This window comes from Dryobates pubescens, chromosome 35 (genome assembly GCF_014839835.1).
Source record: "Dryobates pubescens isolate bDryPub1 chromosome 35, bDryPub1.pri, whole genome shotgun sequence".
In the NCBI taxonomy this organism is placed as follows: domain Eukaryota; kingdom Metazoa; phylum Chordata; class Aves; order Piciformes; family Picidae; genus Dryobates; species Dryobates pubescens.
Genome location: NC_071646.1, coordinates 2,605,280 through 2,619,703, shown reverse-complemented (window position 1 = coordinate 2,619,703; position 14,424 = coordinate 2,605,280). Strand labels below are relative to the sequence as shown.

Here is a 14,424-nt window from a genome sequence, read left to right as displayed (position 1 = left end):
CCCTAGGACCAATTGTTCAGAACCTTCTGCAGGCAAGGTTTTGAGGGTCTCCAAGGTGGGAGAGCAAAGGGCAACGCTTGGTGACCCTCAAGACTGTTCTGGTGACCCAGAGAGTTGACACCTCGTGGGGGAAGGTCTCAGACTCAGCTGAGGGCAGTGCTGGAGACACAAAGGGCTGCTGGGTGGGCAGTGTGATGTTGTCATGGAATGGTTTGGGTTGGAAGGGACCTTGAAGATAACCAGTTCCAGCCCCTCTGCCATGGGCAGGGACACCTCCCACCAGCCCAGCTTGCTCAAGGCCTCATCCAACCTGGCCTGGAACACCTCCAGGGAGGGAGCATCCACAACCCCCCTGGGCAACCTGTGCCAGTGCCTCCCCACCCTCACTGGGAAGAATTTCTTCCTAATCTCCACCTCAATCTCCCCTCTTCCATCTCAAAACCATTGCCCCTTGTCCTGTCACTCCCAGCCCTTGTCCAAAGTCCCTCCCCAGCTCTCCTGTGGCTCCCTTCAGCTACTGGAAGGCTGCTCTGAGGTCTCCCTGGAGCCTTCTCCAGGCTGAACGGCACCAACTCTCTCAGCCTGTCCCCATAGGGGAGGCTCTGCAGCCCTCTGAGCATCTTGGGAGCCTCCTCTGGACCCTCTCCAGCAGTTCCCCAAACTCTTCTCAGATCAGCAACAGGAGTCAATCAAGTAGGGCCTGTGAAGAGCTCCAGGCATCAGTCCACAAAGTCCAGCCTGAAAGCTCGGAGCGCTCAGCGCAGCCCAAAGCTCTCGGATCCCTTCAGCGAAGTCCTTCAGCAGAGCTTGGTTGGACTCTCAGCTGGGTGCTGCAGGTCTTCCCCTATCATTTGGGCTCTCCACTTCTCCCAGCAGCATTACACTCTGGCAGGCAGGGGATTTGCAGCAGTGGTTCCAGCAGAGGTCTCTGGGTGCAGAATCAGCCTTTCGCTTGTCTGGCCAGGATTAGGAAGACATTGCTGAGATCATCATGTGAACATTTCACAGCCAAAGCAGCTATTAAACAAGGGGGGTGGAGAAAGAAAACCAAGAGAGAAGAGCTGCAGTCTGCAGTGAGTATCCCTTTAGAAAGGAGCCCTGGCTTGAGTTTGGAGGTAGTTTTACAGAGAGTGACTGCTGCAGAGGACCCCGACTCAGACTGGCTGCTGGGAAGGGTTTCAGCTGCAGGGAAGCCCCAGCAGGGCTCAAGGTAGAATCCTCCTCAGAGTCCAAGGGTTTGAGGGTCAACACCACACTCACCCTTCCACAACAGTCACCTTCACATGGAAAAGACAAGGGGTGATGGGGCCCAGTCACTGCTGGGGAGAGGCCAGTTGGACTCCAGCCCTCCCCGTCAGGGCAGTCAGAGGTTGGAATCATCTCCCAAGGGGAGCAGTGGAGTCCTCCACACTGGACAGTGAGCTTGCCAGGGTGCTGGGCCAGCTCATTTCAACTCCACCATCACCTACAAAGGTTGGCCCAGGTGATCCTTGGGGTCCCTTCCAACCTGGCATTCCCCCACAACAGTCACCTTAAAGCCCTCCAGTCAGTCTGCTGTGGATCCTCAGCTCACAACTACAGATCCCTATTCAAGCTGGATGGGAAGGAGGGGGATAAAAAACCCCAAACCCTCTAATGAGGACTTTCTGTGGCATGCAGAAAGAGGTGACTGCTGTGAAAGGAGCTTGAAATTGAGCAGCTGGCCTCAGGAAGCTCAAACTTGCAGGGAGCTGAGGGCAGGCTGCCTGTAGCACCACATTTTGCAGAGAGGAAGAGGGACTCAGAGTCTCATCAAGAGCAAAGGAAGACAAGTTCCTCCCTGCAGCTTGGACTGGCAGGGGAGGCTTGGAGCCCAGTGTAAGAGCAAGGTGATGATGTGATGCTCAGCCCTTGTCACCCACTGATCTCAAAGCTTTCTAAAGCCCACAGCTGAAAGCAGAGCCACAGGGAGGCTGTTTACAGCACAAAGAGTGCCAGAGAAGAGAGGCAGCCTCGCAAGGGAACGTTTCCAAACAAATTCAGGTGCCTTTTACAACCATCCCAGCTGTTCTGCTGCAAACTCAAGTCATTTGCAGTTGTTTTGTGCTCCCCTCCCTACAAGAACCTGACTGAAGCCCCAGTGGAACCTTGCAAGTGCTGGCAGCTTGACAAACCCAGGCAGCAAAGTGTCACCAGGGCAAGAAGAAAGCTCTCCTGGCTAAGCTCTGTGGCCAAGTTTAGTGTTGGGACTGCTCTCAACATTCTAAGCAATGGCCTTGGGGGGCATCTCAGACCTCCCCAGTGGTCAGCTTTGCAAAGCAGTGAGGATTGGAGGTGAAAACCCAGCCACAGTGAGCCTGACCTTCTTCAGAGGTGACACCAAGCCCAGGGTCCTGCCCTCCACGTGGGGCTGTGGGCAGCTCCTGCAGCTCACAGGGGCCTCAACCAGCCAAGTGCTTGCAGGGACAGTTCTTCAGCTCCCTCTGGGAGGGCTCTGGGCAGCCTGAGCTAGTTGAGGATGCTCCTGCTCCCTGCAGAGGGGCTTGGACTGGATGACCTTTGGAGGTCCCTTCCAACCCAGACCATTCTGTGGTTCTGTGCCATCGACCTCTTAGCTCACCTGGAGGGCCAAAGCCAGGAGTTTGTAAGGAAAATGGGGCTTGGCAGCTACAGACAAGACCAAAACATTCCCAGCTGCATTCCCTGGGTTGTGAAGAAATCATTTTCAACAGGGGAAAATCATCTGCTGAGGCTGCTTCCCCTCCCTTCTCACCCATGGGGCCATAGAGGTGGGAGCCTCACTTCAGCAGGACAATTGACTCTGCACTGCATTTTAGAACACACTTAAAGAGTCACAACTCACCAACAGGGACCCTCTGCAGGCCAGGCCATGCTCAACACATTCCTCTGGATCAAAAGCAACCTTCTGGCCAGCTAATGACTTTACCTGCAGCTTCACAGCCCCAGCCTTACATGAGATTTGATTTCTCTGTCCACCAGAAGCCACCTGAGAAGCTGCCTGACTCTAAGCACTCCCCAGAAGCCACAGGAGAATCATTTCCCTGCCTTTGGTAGATGGAAATGGTTTAGAACCAAGACACTGCTCTGTGTTCCTGAGACTTCTTTGTACAGCTCCAAGCACACCACCACACTCTGGGGCTCCAGACACCATCACCACTGGGTGGTCTCTCTTTCTAAAGTGCTTTTCTATGCATCTTTCCTAACAAGACATTGCCCCTGAGATGGTCCCTTCTCCTCACTCACCAGGGGTATTTGGTAGACAAATGCATAGAGCAAAAGGGAGAGGGGGAAGGAGGAAGGGAAAGAAAAAGAAAAGGAAAGGGGGAAGGAGGAAGGGAAAGAAAAAGAAAAGGAAAGGGGGAAGGAGGAAGGGAAAGAAAAAGGAAAGGAAAGGGGGAAGGAGGAAGGGGAAGAAAAAGGAAAGGAAAGGGGGAAGGAGGAAGGGGAAGAAAGGAAAGGAAAGGGGGAAGGAGGAAGGGGGAAAAAAAGGAAAGGAAAGGGGGAAGGAGGAAGAGGGAAAAAAAGGAAAGGAAAGGGGGAAGGAGGAAGAGGGAAAAAAAGGAAAGGAAAGGGGGAAGGAGGAAGGGGGAAAAAAAGGAAAGGAAAGGGGGAAGGAGGAAGAGGGAAAAAAAGGAAAGGAAAGGGGGAAGGAGGAAGGGAAAGAAAGGAAAGGAAAGGGGGAAGGAGGAAGGGGGAAAAAAAGGAAAGGAAAGGGGGAAGGAGGAAGGGGAAAGAGGCAAGGGCAGAGGAGGAAGGAGAACGTTTTTGGCTTCTGAAAACATGCCACATCTATCTACTCACAGGCAGTGCTGTCCTCTACTCAAATCAATGCTAGCTTCTCCCACTTCTCCCCCACCCCCCCCTAAATCCACTTCCCTGACTCTCCATTCAACTGCAACTCGACTCAGCCCAGCCAAACAAACCACTCCAGCCACGTGTTGCTCTGAAGGGAGCCAGGATCATCCCACACAGGCTGGTGTGACTTGGAGCTGCAGGGATAAAGGCCTGGCTGCTATTTTGATGCCATTACTAAGCTCACCGAATTTACACTTGGGAAACAAAAGAGCTCAGCAAAGCTCCACGCAGGAGAAGCTCAGCTTAAACAAATCCTGGAAAGTTTGGAGCTCTGACTCTTGTCTCTTTTGACTTCCTCCACAAGCTTCCTCCTCCCCCCCCCAGCAGGGCTGGAATCACACAGAGAAACCAGCAGCCCCATCCCCTTCAGAGGAGAGTCCTGGATTGAAAATCACCCTGCTAATTCCTTTGTTTGTGTACTGAAAGCCTCCTTGTGTTCCACAGCCTGCAAGAGAGGGAACTCACTGCACTGAAAACCCTCAGAAAAGCTCTTCAATTGTCTTGAAAAAATGGTGCTCAGGCCCCTGGCAAGAGATCAGATGTTGCTGTGCATGGACTGGAGCCATGTGGCTGCAAGAAGCAGCAAGCAGAAGGAGCTGTGCTGCTGTCACTGCAGGTCACACCACCTCCTCCTGTTCTTGGAAGAGAAAGGAGGAGGAAATGCAGACTCCTGCACTACCAGAACGAGAAAACACAGGCATGGCTCTCTCCAGGACCTGAAGGGGCCACCAGGAGAAACAAAGCAAATCTTCCCACAGCCTCTTTGGCTTTGGATCCACCAATCCTTGCACCTCCACAATCTTCCCTGCCCCATTATCAGATGTGTGGCTGTGTCTCCCCTTCCTCATGGTCCAGGTGCACCCCTGGACCTTCAACACTTTGACCTGTCTGTGTCTCCCCTTCCTCATGGTCCAGGTGCACCCCTGGACCTTAAACACTTTGACCTGTCTGTGTCTCCCCTTCCTCATAGTCCAGGTGCACCCCTGGACCTTCAACACTTTGACCTGTCTGTGCCTCCCCTTCCTCATGGTCCAGGTGCACCCCTGGACCTTAAACACTTGGACTGGTCTGTGTCTCCCTTTCCTCATGGTCCAGGTGCACCCCTGGACCTTCAACACTTTGACCTGTCTGTGTCTCCCCTTCCTCATGGTCCAGGTGCACCCCTGGACCTTAAACACTTTGACCTGTCTGTGTCTCCCCTTCCTCATAGTCCAGGTGCACCCCTGGACCTTAAACACTTTGACCTGTCTGTGTCTCCCCTTCCTCATAGTCCAGCTACACTCCTGGACCTTAAACACTTGGACTGGTCTGTGTCTCATACTCCTCATGTTCCAGCTACACTCCTAGGCCTTAAACACTTGGACTTGTCTGACAGGGGTGCCACATCTGCTCTTCAGTCAAGAGCTCCCCACTGGGAGTCTCTCTACACACAGAAGAGGATTTTCCAACTGACCAGAACCTCACTCATGCCTATAAACAAGAATCTCAACACCACCTAGAGAGCAACTCCTGGGAGCCCAATGCTTTTGTTTGGGGAACACCACCACAAATAACAAACACACACCCCCCACACCACCCCCCCTGGAACAATCCGAGCTCCAAAGAAACCACAAACTTGGTTCATTAGGCTCTCCACCAACTGGTTCATGCTTGTGATGGGCCAAGCCTTGAGCCTGAACTCTCTCCCCAGCTCTCTGTAGATTTTCTTAGGGGCAGCAGCAGGTGCTCAGAGGTTTTATTTGGCTGCATTCTGGGTTTCAAGGCATTCCTGTGCTCCTTTAGGGGGGGGTTGGGGAGGGTTAAAAACAACTGCTTCAGGTTGATAAAATTCCCACACCACATTCCTTTGGTGCCTCCAACCCCAGGGCACTTGTAAAACATCTCTGTCAGGATAGTGAAGGGGCAGCACAGAGGAAAGAGAAGCCTTCAGACAGGAGTGAGCCACCTGCAGGTTCCTAGAGCATCCCAGGAAGCCCTTTGTGCCTTTGGGAAAGCTCTCTCCCCAGCATAACAAAGACAAGAGTCCAGTTGGAGGCAACTGAGAAACAGGGGAGGGGGGTTAAAATCAATTTCCTTGCTGCCTTAGGCAAAGGGAAACCACCCTGCCAGGGAGCACTTTGGGCTCCTAGACCAGCACGAACCAGCACATCTCCCCACCTGCCGCCTCCCCCCGGAGCTGAGCCGAGCCTTGTGTGAGGCACCACACAGCCAGGCTGAGACAACTGGCTCCGAGTTAGCCCTTGAAACGTGAACCTTTGTGACCAAGCTCTCCTCAGAGTCAACATTTAGCCCTCTCATAAAAAGTCGACCCCCTTAAAAGCTTTTGGCCTCCCCTCTCCACGGCGCTCCGCGGTTAAAACCCAGCCGCGCGTCCTGGAGGCGCTGAGCCCTTCACTAGCTGACCAGTTTGGGCAGCACAGTACAGAGAGGGATGCTGCTGTTGGAGTCAGAGGCCAGGTTTGCCCTCAGCTTGTTGGCCACCCCCACCACAGGGGGCAGCTTGGATCCCAGCCCCGGGAAGGAGCCGGTGTAGCCGGCAATGCGTTTGGCGGAGGGTTTGTCGGCGCCGCCGGGGGGCTTGGGAGTCCGCCTGCAAATCCAAGGGTGCCGCAGGGCTTGGCCGGGAGTCAGGCGGGTGGCAGGGTCCCAGCTGAGACACTCCTTTAGGAACTCTATGAACAAAGGGTCGTCACAGCCCTTCAGAGCCGTCACCCAGTCCTTGTGCCCCGGGGCGCCCCGCACCTTGCCCCGGCGCGAGCGGCTGCCGGTCAGGGTCACCCTGCCGTCCGCCTGCGTGGTGGCCGTGCAGTAGCGAGGGTGCCCCTTGGAGTTGATGAAGTTCTTGGCCCGCTTGGACTGATCCAAGAGCTTTTGGGGCGGCATGCCAAGAAGCTCCATCATACAGGCCAGCTGGTCTGCCTCGTCCTCCCCGGGAAAAAGAGGGTAGCCGGTCAACAGCTCCACCAGGATGCAGCCGAAGCTCCACATGTCGATGGGCATCCCGTAGCGGCTCCCCAGGATCACCTCCGGCGCCCGATAGAAGCGAGACTGAATGTAGGTGTAGACTCTCTGGTGCTCAAAACAGCTGGACCCAAAATCTATCACCTTGATTCCGCTCCTCCCCTGCTGCTTCAGGAGGATATTCTCCGGCTTCAAGTCACAGTGGATGATCTTGTTCCTGTAAAGGGCATCCAAACACTGCAGGATCGAGTGAGCGAACTTCCGGACCAGCTGGATGCTGAAGCCCTGAAACTTGTTCCTTTTGATCAGCTCGTACAGGTTCATGCTCAAGAGTTCAAAGGTCATGCAGATGTGGTTCCTGAAGGTGAAGCTTTCCAGCATGTGGATAACATTCATACTCCCTGTCTTGTCCTGCTTCTTCAGGTGCTCCAGGATCCGGATCTCTTCGGCCGCCTGCCGGTGGAATCGCTTCTCGTTGCGAACCATCTTCAAGGCCAGGTGTTGGTGGAGTTTGTGATCGTAGACTTTAGCAACCTGCCCAAAGCTGCCCTTGCCAATGATTTTGAGCACCTCATACCTGTAGGCAAGGTGGTCATGGGGCACGTGGATGTAGCTGCCTTGGTCATCGTCGTAGCCCCCGTTGTTGGGGCCCCCGATCACTCCCTGCCTCTTCTTCGCGGCCGGCCCCACGAAGTAGATCTCAGAGAAGTTAAAGATCTCCTGCTGCTCATAAGCAGACAACTGGTGCTTGTACTGCTTGACAGCTTGCTCTGGAGCTTGGGAAATGGCTTTGTGTGCCCTGGAGGAGCCACCCCCCCCTTTACAAGTGCTTATGCCCTCTGTGCTCTTATCCTTGGTCAGGGAAGGAAGAGCTCTTTCTGAAGCAGGGATTCCTGCAGGCTGGAGAGTGCTGCTCCTCCTGTTGCCAGAGTCCTCAAACAACTGCTCCACTTTGACCTGACTTCCAGCCAGGGGGTGGTCCTTCATTGCAAGCTTGTTGCTAGAGACCTACAGATGGGAAAAACAACAACAATTTAACCAAGCCCAAAAGCTTCAGTTGATCTTTTAAAGCACAGGCCTGGGCTCAAACCAACACCACACAACCCAAACCCCAGCAACACCACCGAGCTTTGCCTTTCTTCTAGGAGCAACACAAGATGCTGGAGCTGAAGGGGCTCCCAGTGAGAAGCAGGGTTAAAGGAGGGGCCACAGAGCACTGAAGCAAGGCCTGGCACCCCAAAGCCCATAAAGGGTAAAGGCCAGGCGGCCAAGCCCTCACACAAGGACACAATACCTAGCCCCAGCAGTATGCACACAGTCAGCAAACAGCCAGGGCAACAGCTATGTTTAGCTTTCAACGTGGGTGCAGCAAACACAACCCAGGACAGATGCAGCTTGCACCTGTCTGAAACATGCAACACAACAGCAAGGGGTCAGGGACGCTGCAAAGGCAAGGAGGGCAAAGGACGACAAAGAGGTGGCAGCAGGGGACATGGGATGGCTTGAGTTGGAAAGGACCTTGAAGATCATCTGGTTCTAACCCCCTGCCATGGGCAGGGACATCTGCCACCAGTTTCATCCAGTCTTCCAGGAATGAGGTGTCCACAGCCTCCCTGGGCAACCTGTTCCAGTGTCTCACCACCCTCAGAGTAAAGAGCTGCTTCCTGGCATCTAATCCAAATCTCCCCTGCTCTAGTTTCAGACCACTCTCCCTTGTCCTATCACCACAGGCCCTCATACAAAGTATCACCAAGGTTGGAAGGGACCTCAAAGACCATCGAGTCCCTCTCCCACATCAGGGTGGTGTAGCCAAGCTGAACGAGGAGCAAGAGGATGACAGTGCAAGACAAGAGAACCCATGCCCAGGGGAAAGAAAAGGGATGGGGTTTGCTCTGAAGTGGAAATTGCCACCAGAACCTCAGCTCCCTCTGAAATCACAACAGAGGCACAACTACCTCAGACGGGCTTGGAAGCTCTGAACAATCAGGAAGATCTCTCACTCCAGCTTAGCAGACAGTAGCCTGTAAGCACTGCCCCTGCCTGCCATCTGCTCAAGCATTTACATCTGAAACGAAGGCGTGGAAGGTGAGGAAAGCACTCCCAGCCCTCTGCAGCTCGTCATTCGTGCCCTTCGGCAAACACTCCAGGCCCCGGGGTTCAGTTTCTTACTACAACAGCAGTTGCTCCCCTGTCCTGCTGGCTGCTCCGGGCTGCCAGGCAGCAGAGAGGTGTTGTCTTACCCTGTGCCACACTGCAGAAGCCACGACTTAAGAGCAAGCAACATCTGTTTTCCATTTCACCCTTTAATCTAAAAATAAAGCTTTGAGGCACATGCCCAAACCCAACCCCTGAAACCCGAAATATCTTCACAGGAATCGACCCAGAAGAGGGGAGGGGGAAAAAAAACCAACCCAAACAACCAACCCCAAACCAAACCATATATACATATATAAATAACCCTGCAGATCCACAGCAGGAAAAGCAAATTCCTTCTGAGTTAGCTACAACCTCAGCAGAGGCAGCAAGGAAGGGAAGGAAACATTCTCACCCAAAACCAACTGCTTGTGTCTCTGTTGATGAGGCTGCTTGTTGGGGCTGCCTGGCAATCATTCAATCAATAAGGTGGGAAGAGGCCTCAAAGATCATCAAGTCCAAGCTGGCACCCAACACCTCCTGACTACTAAACCATGGCTCCAAGTGCCACATCCAATCTCCTCTTGAGCACCTCCAGGGATGGGGACTCCACCACCTCCCTGGGCAGCACATCCCAATGGCCAATTACACTCTCTATGAAGAACTTTCTCCTCACCTCCAGTCTAAACTTCACCTGGCACAGCTTGAGACTGTGTCCTCTTGTTCTGGTGCTGGGTGCCTGGGAGAAGAGACCAACCCCCACCTGGCCACAACTTCCCTTCAGGGAGTTGGAGACAGCAACAAGAGACAGCCTCCTCTTCTGCAGGCTAAGCAACCCCAGGTCCCTCAGCCTCTCCTCCCAGGGCTGTGCTCCAGACCCCTCCCCAGCCTCATTGCCCTTCTCTGGACACCTTCAAGTCTCTCAATGTCCTTCTTAAACTGAGGGGCCCAGAACTGGACACAGGACTCAAGGTGTGGCCTAAGCAGTGCTGAGCACAGGGCGCAATGACCTCCCTGCTCCTGCTGGCCACACTGTTCCTGATGCAGGCCAGGATGCCATTGGCCTTCTTGGCCACCTGGGCACACTGCAGGCTCATTTTCAGCCTACCATCCACCAGCACACCCAGGTCCCTCTCTGCCTGGCTGCTCTCAGCCAATCTGACCCCAGCCTGTGGCACTGCCTGGGGTTGCTGTGGCCAAAGTGCAGCACCTGGCACTTGGGCAGAGTCCAACAGGATGGCATTCAACAAGTCCATGTGTCCAGCTGGTCAAGATCCCTCTGGAGAGCCCTTCCACCCTCTAAATGTTAGCTTTTGCCCAAAAGCACCCCCTTCCCCTCCCCAAAAAAGGGCATTTCCTGCAGAAGTCTCACTCCTTATCAAGGCTGACCAGGAGCCATCAGATACATCCTGCTGAGTTCCACTTCTCTGTGTCCTATCGACCCCAAAAGGCAGCCCAGGGTAAGGGCCACGCCTTTGCAGAAAGCCTTAACGAAAGCCCGAGCCCAGCCCTGCTAACTCGGAGTAAACACCTTCTTCTCCCAGCCTGGCTGAACCTCGGAGATAAGAGCAAGAGGCTTTCAGAGCAGCCTGCCAGAGCCCAGCAGCTCCCCCGGGGAGCTTACAAACAAACAGGGAACACAAGCGCCGGCACAAGGTTCACACTTTGTTTGTTTGCTGAAGCTATCCAGGGAGGGCAGGAGAGGGAGGGAGGGCAGAAAAGCAAACCAAAACAAGCCCGTCCCGGAGCACAACTCTTCTCTTCCCCCCGTGCAATCAAAACTTGGGTGTTTTCCCTCCGTGGGTTTCCATTGTGTGCTTCTTTTATCGCCGTGATTCAGAGCAGAGACAGCTGCCCCTGCGCCAACAGCCACCCTCACACAGCCCGTGGCAGAGAAGGGTCTCTGGGGCAGCCCCCTCTAGCTGCAGGAACTCATTATCCACTCGTGCTCGTTGGGTTCAGCCAAGACTTTCTACCTTTCAAGCCCTAAATAAACAAGCAATTCATGGTTTCCTTTCTCCTGGAGCTATTTCTGGATGCAGAACCAGCTCCTTGGAGCTCAGACCTGGCCCCTGAGCCATTCTGTACGCAGGACTAAACCTTCTAAGGGCTACCCCAACCCCTTTGCCAACGTGATGGTGAGGCCCAAACAGAGACCAACCTTCACCCTGAACTCCAAGGAGCTACACATGAAGTCAGATGGCTTCTGGGTGACATCAGCTTGCTTTCAACAGCCTTCTTTCACAAATCCCAGGCTGCAAAAGGTTCTGTGCTAGGGATATAAAAGTGCTCCTAGCAGCCAAGAAATGATGAGGCTGCTGACACAAGTGGCAGCCTGTGGTGGATTTTCACATCCTCACCAAACTGCACTGGCACTGAGGAGGAGACACTTCAGGCAGTTCCTACACCACTGGCTTTTGCAGAAGCACAGCAGTTGTTTTCTGAGTGCTGAGCTAATCTGAATTGTTCTCCAGGCAGAGATATTTATGTCCCCTCACAGCTGAGATGGAAAGGAGGGACAGCTGCAGACAGCACAACTCTTCAGTCCTCAGCATTACATTGAAACACAAAAAAAAACCCCACTTGCAAGGAGAAAGCCAAATGTCCCTTAGCTCCAGACACTCTCCCACTAAACTGAGCATCCTTTTCATCCTTGCATGCTCCACCTCAGTCCCTGCTTGCAGGGCAGCACTGAGGTTGCAGTGCTTGATGTGTCATCATGGCAAAACTTGGGACCTTCTGATCTTTAACCTTGCCTTCAGAACTCAGCAGGCTTGATGGACCAAAGGCAGGTGAAGAACACACCAGTGAAGCAAAACACTTGGGAGTTAAATACAACTAGGGCTGGATAGAGCCATTCTTTCTGCCTGGTTACCAAACACTGCAGTGTAGAAGTCCTCACACCCCTGTGAAAAAACAACCCAACCACCCCCCAACTCTTCAACCTCTACTAAACACATCTCCCCATTCCAGAATCACAGAATTTCAGAGGCTGGAAAGGGCCTCAATAGATCATCTATAGTCCAACCCCCCCCTACCAGAGCAGGATCACCCACACCTCCCTCAATATTGCCCCAAAGGGAAAGCACAGCCCCATGCTGCTGAGGTCTCTCACTGAACAGCACAGATCACACTAATTATCCTCTCCAATGAGCTCCCATAAGGTGATGATTTTCAAACACATCTCCCATTACTCAGTGAAGTGTCTGCTTGCACTTTTTAGAGGGGGGGTTTGAGGTTTTAAACTCAAAACTCCTTCACTTCTGCCACAATTCAACGAGAGCCAAAACATATTTAAATCCACATCGAGGTCAGCTCACTGTGCAGCCACACATGACCACCACTGCTTGCTTAAATCAATCTAAGGAATGATTCCCCACATCTGCTGAGGAGACACAGCAAACAAGGGAGAAAGAAGGGGCAGGGAAGGGAAGGGAGAAAGAAGGGGCAGGGAAGGGAAGGGAGAAAGAAGGGGCAGGGAAGGGAAGGGAGAAAGAAGGGGCAGGGAAGGAGAAACCAGGTTGGGAAAGACCTAGGAAGAAGCACCTTAACACCTTCAGCCCCCAAAGAGCTCTTTTGCTAAGCAAACAAAGTGGCAGACAATGCCCAAGTTTGCAGAGGAGAAAGAGACATTTGTTTGGCAGCAATGCAAACCCACACTGCTCCTTCTGCTCTTCTTCAGTCCTTTTTCCCTCTTGGAATTTTCACGAGGGGAAACTAAAATGGAAACATGCAAGAGGTAAAGCAAAGCATGTGTGGATGGATACACACAGCACAACACTTCAGCCTCCTGTAAAATAACTTTTGTTGATCAAAACATGAGGGCTTCTGAGGCTGCCAAGCAAGTTCTGCCCTGAACACCACATCATGTCTCTGCTTGGTAGAAAGCAGAGATGTTAATAAGCTACCACAAAGCTGCAACATCCCAATCTGCTAATTTATTCTCCCTGGGGAAGCCATCCAACTCCCAGATCGTTCTGTCACACCACCCAGCCTGAAGGACCCGGATCCAAATACTCACATTAGCTCTTCCAAGGGCAGGAAGTCCCAAGGGGCTGTGCTCTTCATTTGCAGGCTCTTGGTACCTAATCTGATCTATCCTCATATAGGAGTCATACAATCCATCTCCAAACCTGCCTGGAAACATCCCATACACAAACCAGTTAGTCACAACAGCTCCCTTCGGTAAAGGCAAGCGCTGAAACGTGTCTCAATTGGCACCTTTTCAGCCTGGAAAACCATCACTTATCGGCCACTCATTAAACCACCTTTGATTTTTAACCGGATTTTAATGCCACAACTGAGCTTAAAGCTCTCGAGAAATGTTAATTCGCGAGGGTTTGGTTTTGTTTAGAGCTTCTGGGTTCGGGTTGGTTTTTTTTCCGCTGTTGTTGTCGTTCGGGGTTTCTTTTTCCACTCAACTTTTGCACTGCAAACATAACCTTCAGAACCATTAACTAAGCCCTGCTCCTCGTGGGGGTTTTCTTTGCTCCCCTCCCCTTCCTTAAGCAGGATAATCCCGAACTGGGAACGACCCCAGAAATCGAGCATTCGCTTAAACGCTTGATAGGACTATCCCTTAAAGTAGGTTATCCCTTAAAAATGATATCTGGGAATTACAGCCAGCAGATTTACGGGCAAGGGAAGGAGGAGGAGGGGGGGTGGGGAGCTGTGAAGCCGTGCGGGTTTGGCACCGCAAATACTCTTCTCAAGAAGTTAAACCCGCATCGTTCGCCGCGCCCGGGACTCGCCGCTTTTCGCCCCCGGGAGAAGCCCCAGCGGGCATCTGCCCGCAGCGAGCTGCCCGCTGCCTCCTCGCTCTGCCCCGGGCACACCCCGAGGCCGCCATCCCGCTTCCCCCTCTAGGACCCCCCCCCCCCCCCCCCCCCCCCAATCCGAGAGGCCCCGGTTGGCCCTCTCCGCTCCCGCTCCCACCCTCCCGAGCGGGCCCCGCGGCGGCGGCCGCCACCCACCCGCCCGCCTCACCTGCACCGAGGGGCGCCTCGGGTTTCCTGCCCAGCAGCATGGTGACGGGGGGAGACGGCCCCCATCCCCCGCCGGGCCCCGCGCCGCCGCCGCCTGCCCGCTCTCCGCCGTCCAGAGCTGCCGTGACCAGCCTGCGGGCTCCGGGCAGGCTGCGGCCGCCCGCCACTGGCCCGGCCGTTGCCACGGGAACGTTCCCCCCCCCCTCCCCCCAACCCCCCCCCGCCGAACCGCCCGCCCGGCGCGTGCGCAGCGGCGACACCGGCGGGGCGGGGGGGGGGGGGGGGAGGCGGGAGGAGCGGCGCCTGGCAGCGGAGCTTCGCCGTCTGCTGCAGCCCTCCCCGCTCACCGGGGCTGCTCAGCGGGGGTGCAGCCTCCTCGCTAAACACTCGCCACGTTTCTCCTGAACCCTGCGGGTTTCGTTACCCCTTCTTTCTCGCCTCTCTCGGTGCCCCCCGCCCCGGGAGACCACCCCCCCACCATCCCCCCCAA

General features: G+C 54.3%; 1 protein-coding gene across 2 annotated transcripts; it reads right to left on the bottom strand.

The window, feature by feature from the left end:
- Positions 1-6,087: 6,087 nt before the first annotated feature.
- On the bottom strand, positions 6,088-14,084 carry DYRK3 (dual specificity tyrosine phosphorylation regulated kinase 3). 2 transcript variants are annotated; one of them, XM_054176398.1, is made up of 3 exons: positions 13,936-14,084; positions 12,971-13,086; positions 6,088-7,824 (listed from the first exon to the last, which is right to left on the bottom strand). In XM_054176398.1, the coding sequence occupies exons 1-3, from the start codon at positions 13,973-13,975 to the stop codon at positions 6,250-6,252; spliced, it is 1,731 nt and encodes a 576-aa protein (XP_054032373.1). In that variant the 5' UTR covers positions 13,976-14,084; the 3' UTR covers positions 6,088-6,249. The 2 variants fall into 2 exon arrangements, with proteins under 2 accessions (XP_054032373.1, XP_054032372.1); XM_054176397.1 differs by having other exon boundaries at positions 12,971-13,082.
- Positions 14,085-14,424: the final 340 nt, after the last annotated feature.

Excerpts from the sequence above, each read along its gene's own strand:
- DYRK3 (XM_054176397.1), bottom strand. The coding sequence starts at position 14,000 with ATGGGGGCCGTCTCCCCCCGTCACCATGCTGCTGGGCAGGAAACCCGA. Across the intron at positions 13,083-13,935 it reads CGAGGCGCCCCTCGGTGCAG|GTTTGGAGATGGATTGTATG; the intron begins GTGAGGCGGGCG and ends GTTTCCAGGCAG. Across the intron at positions 7,825-12,970 it reads CTGCCCTTGGAAGAGCTAAT|GTCTCTAGCAACAAGCTTGC; the intron begins GTGAGTATTTGG and ends TCCCATCTGTAG.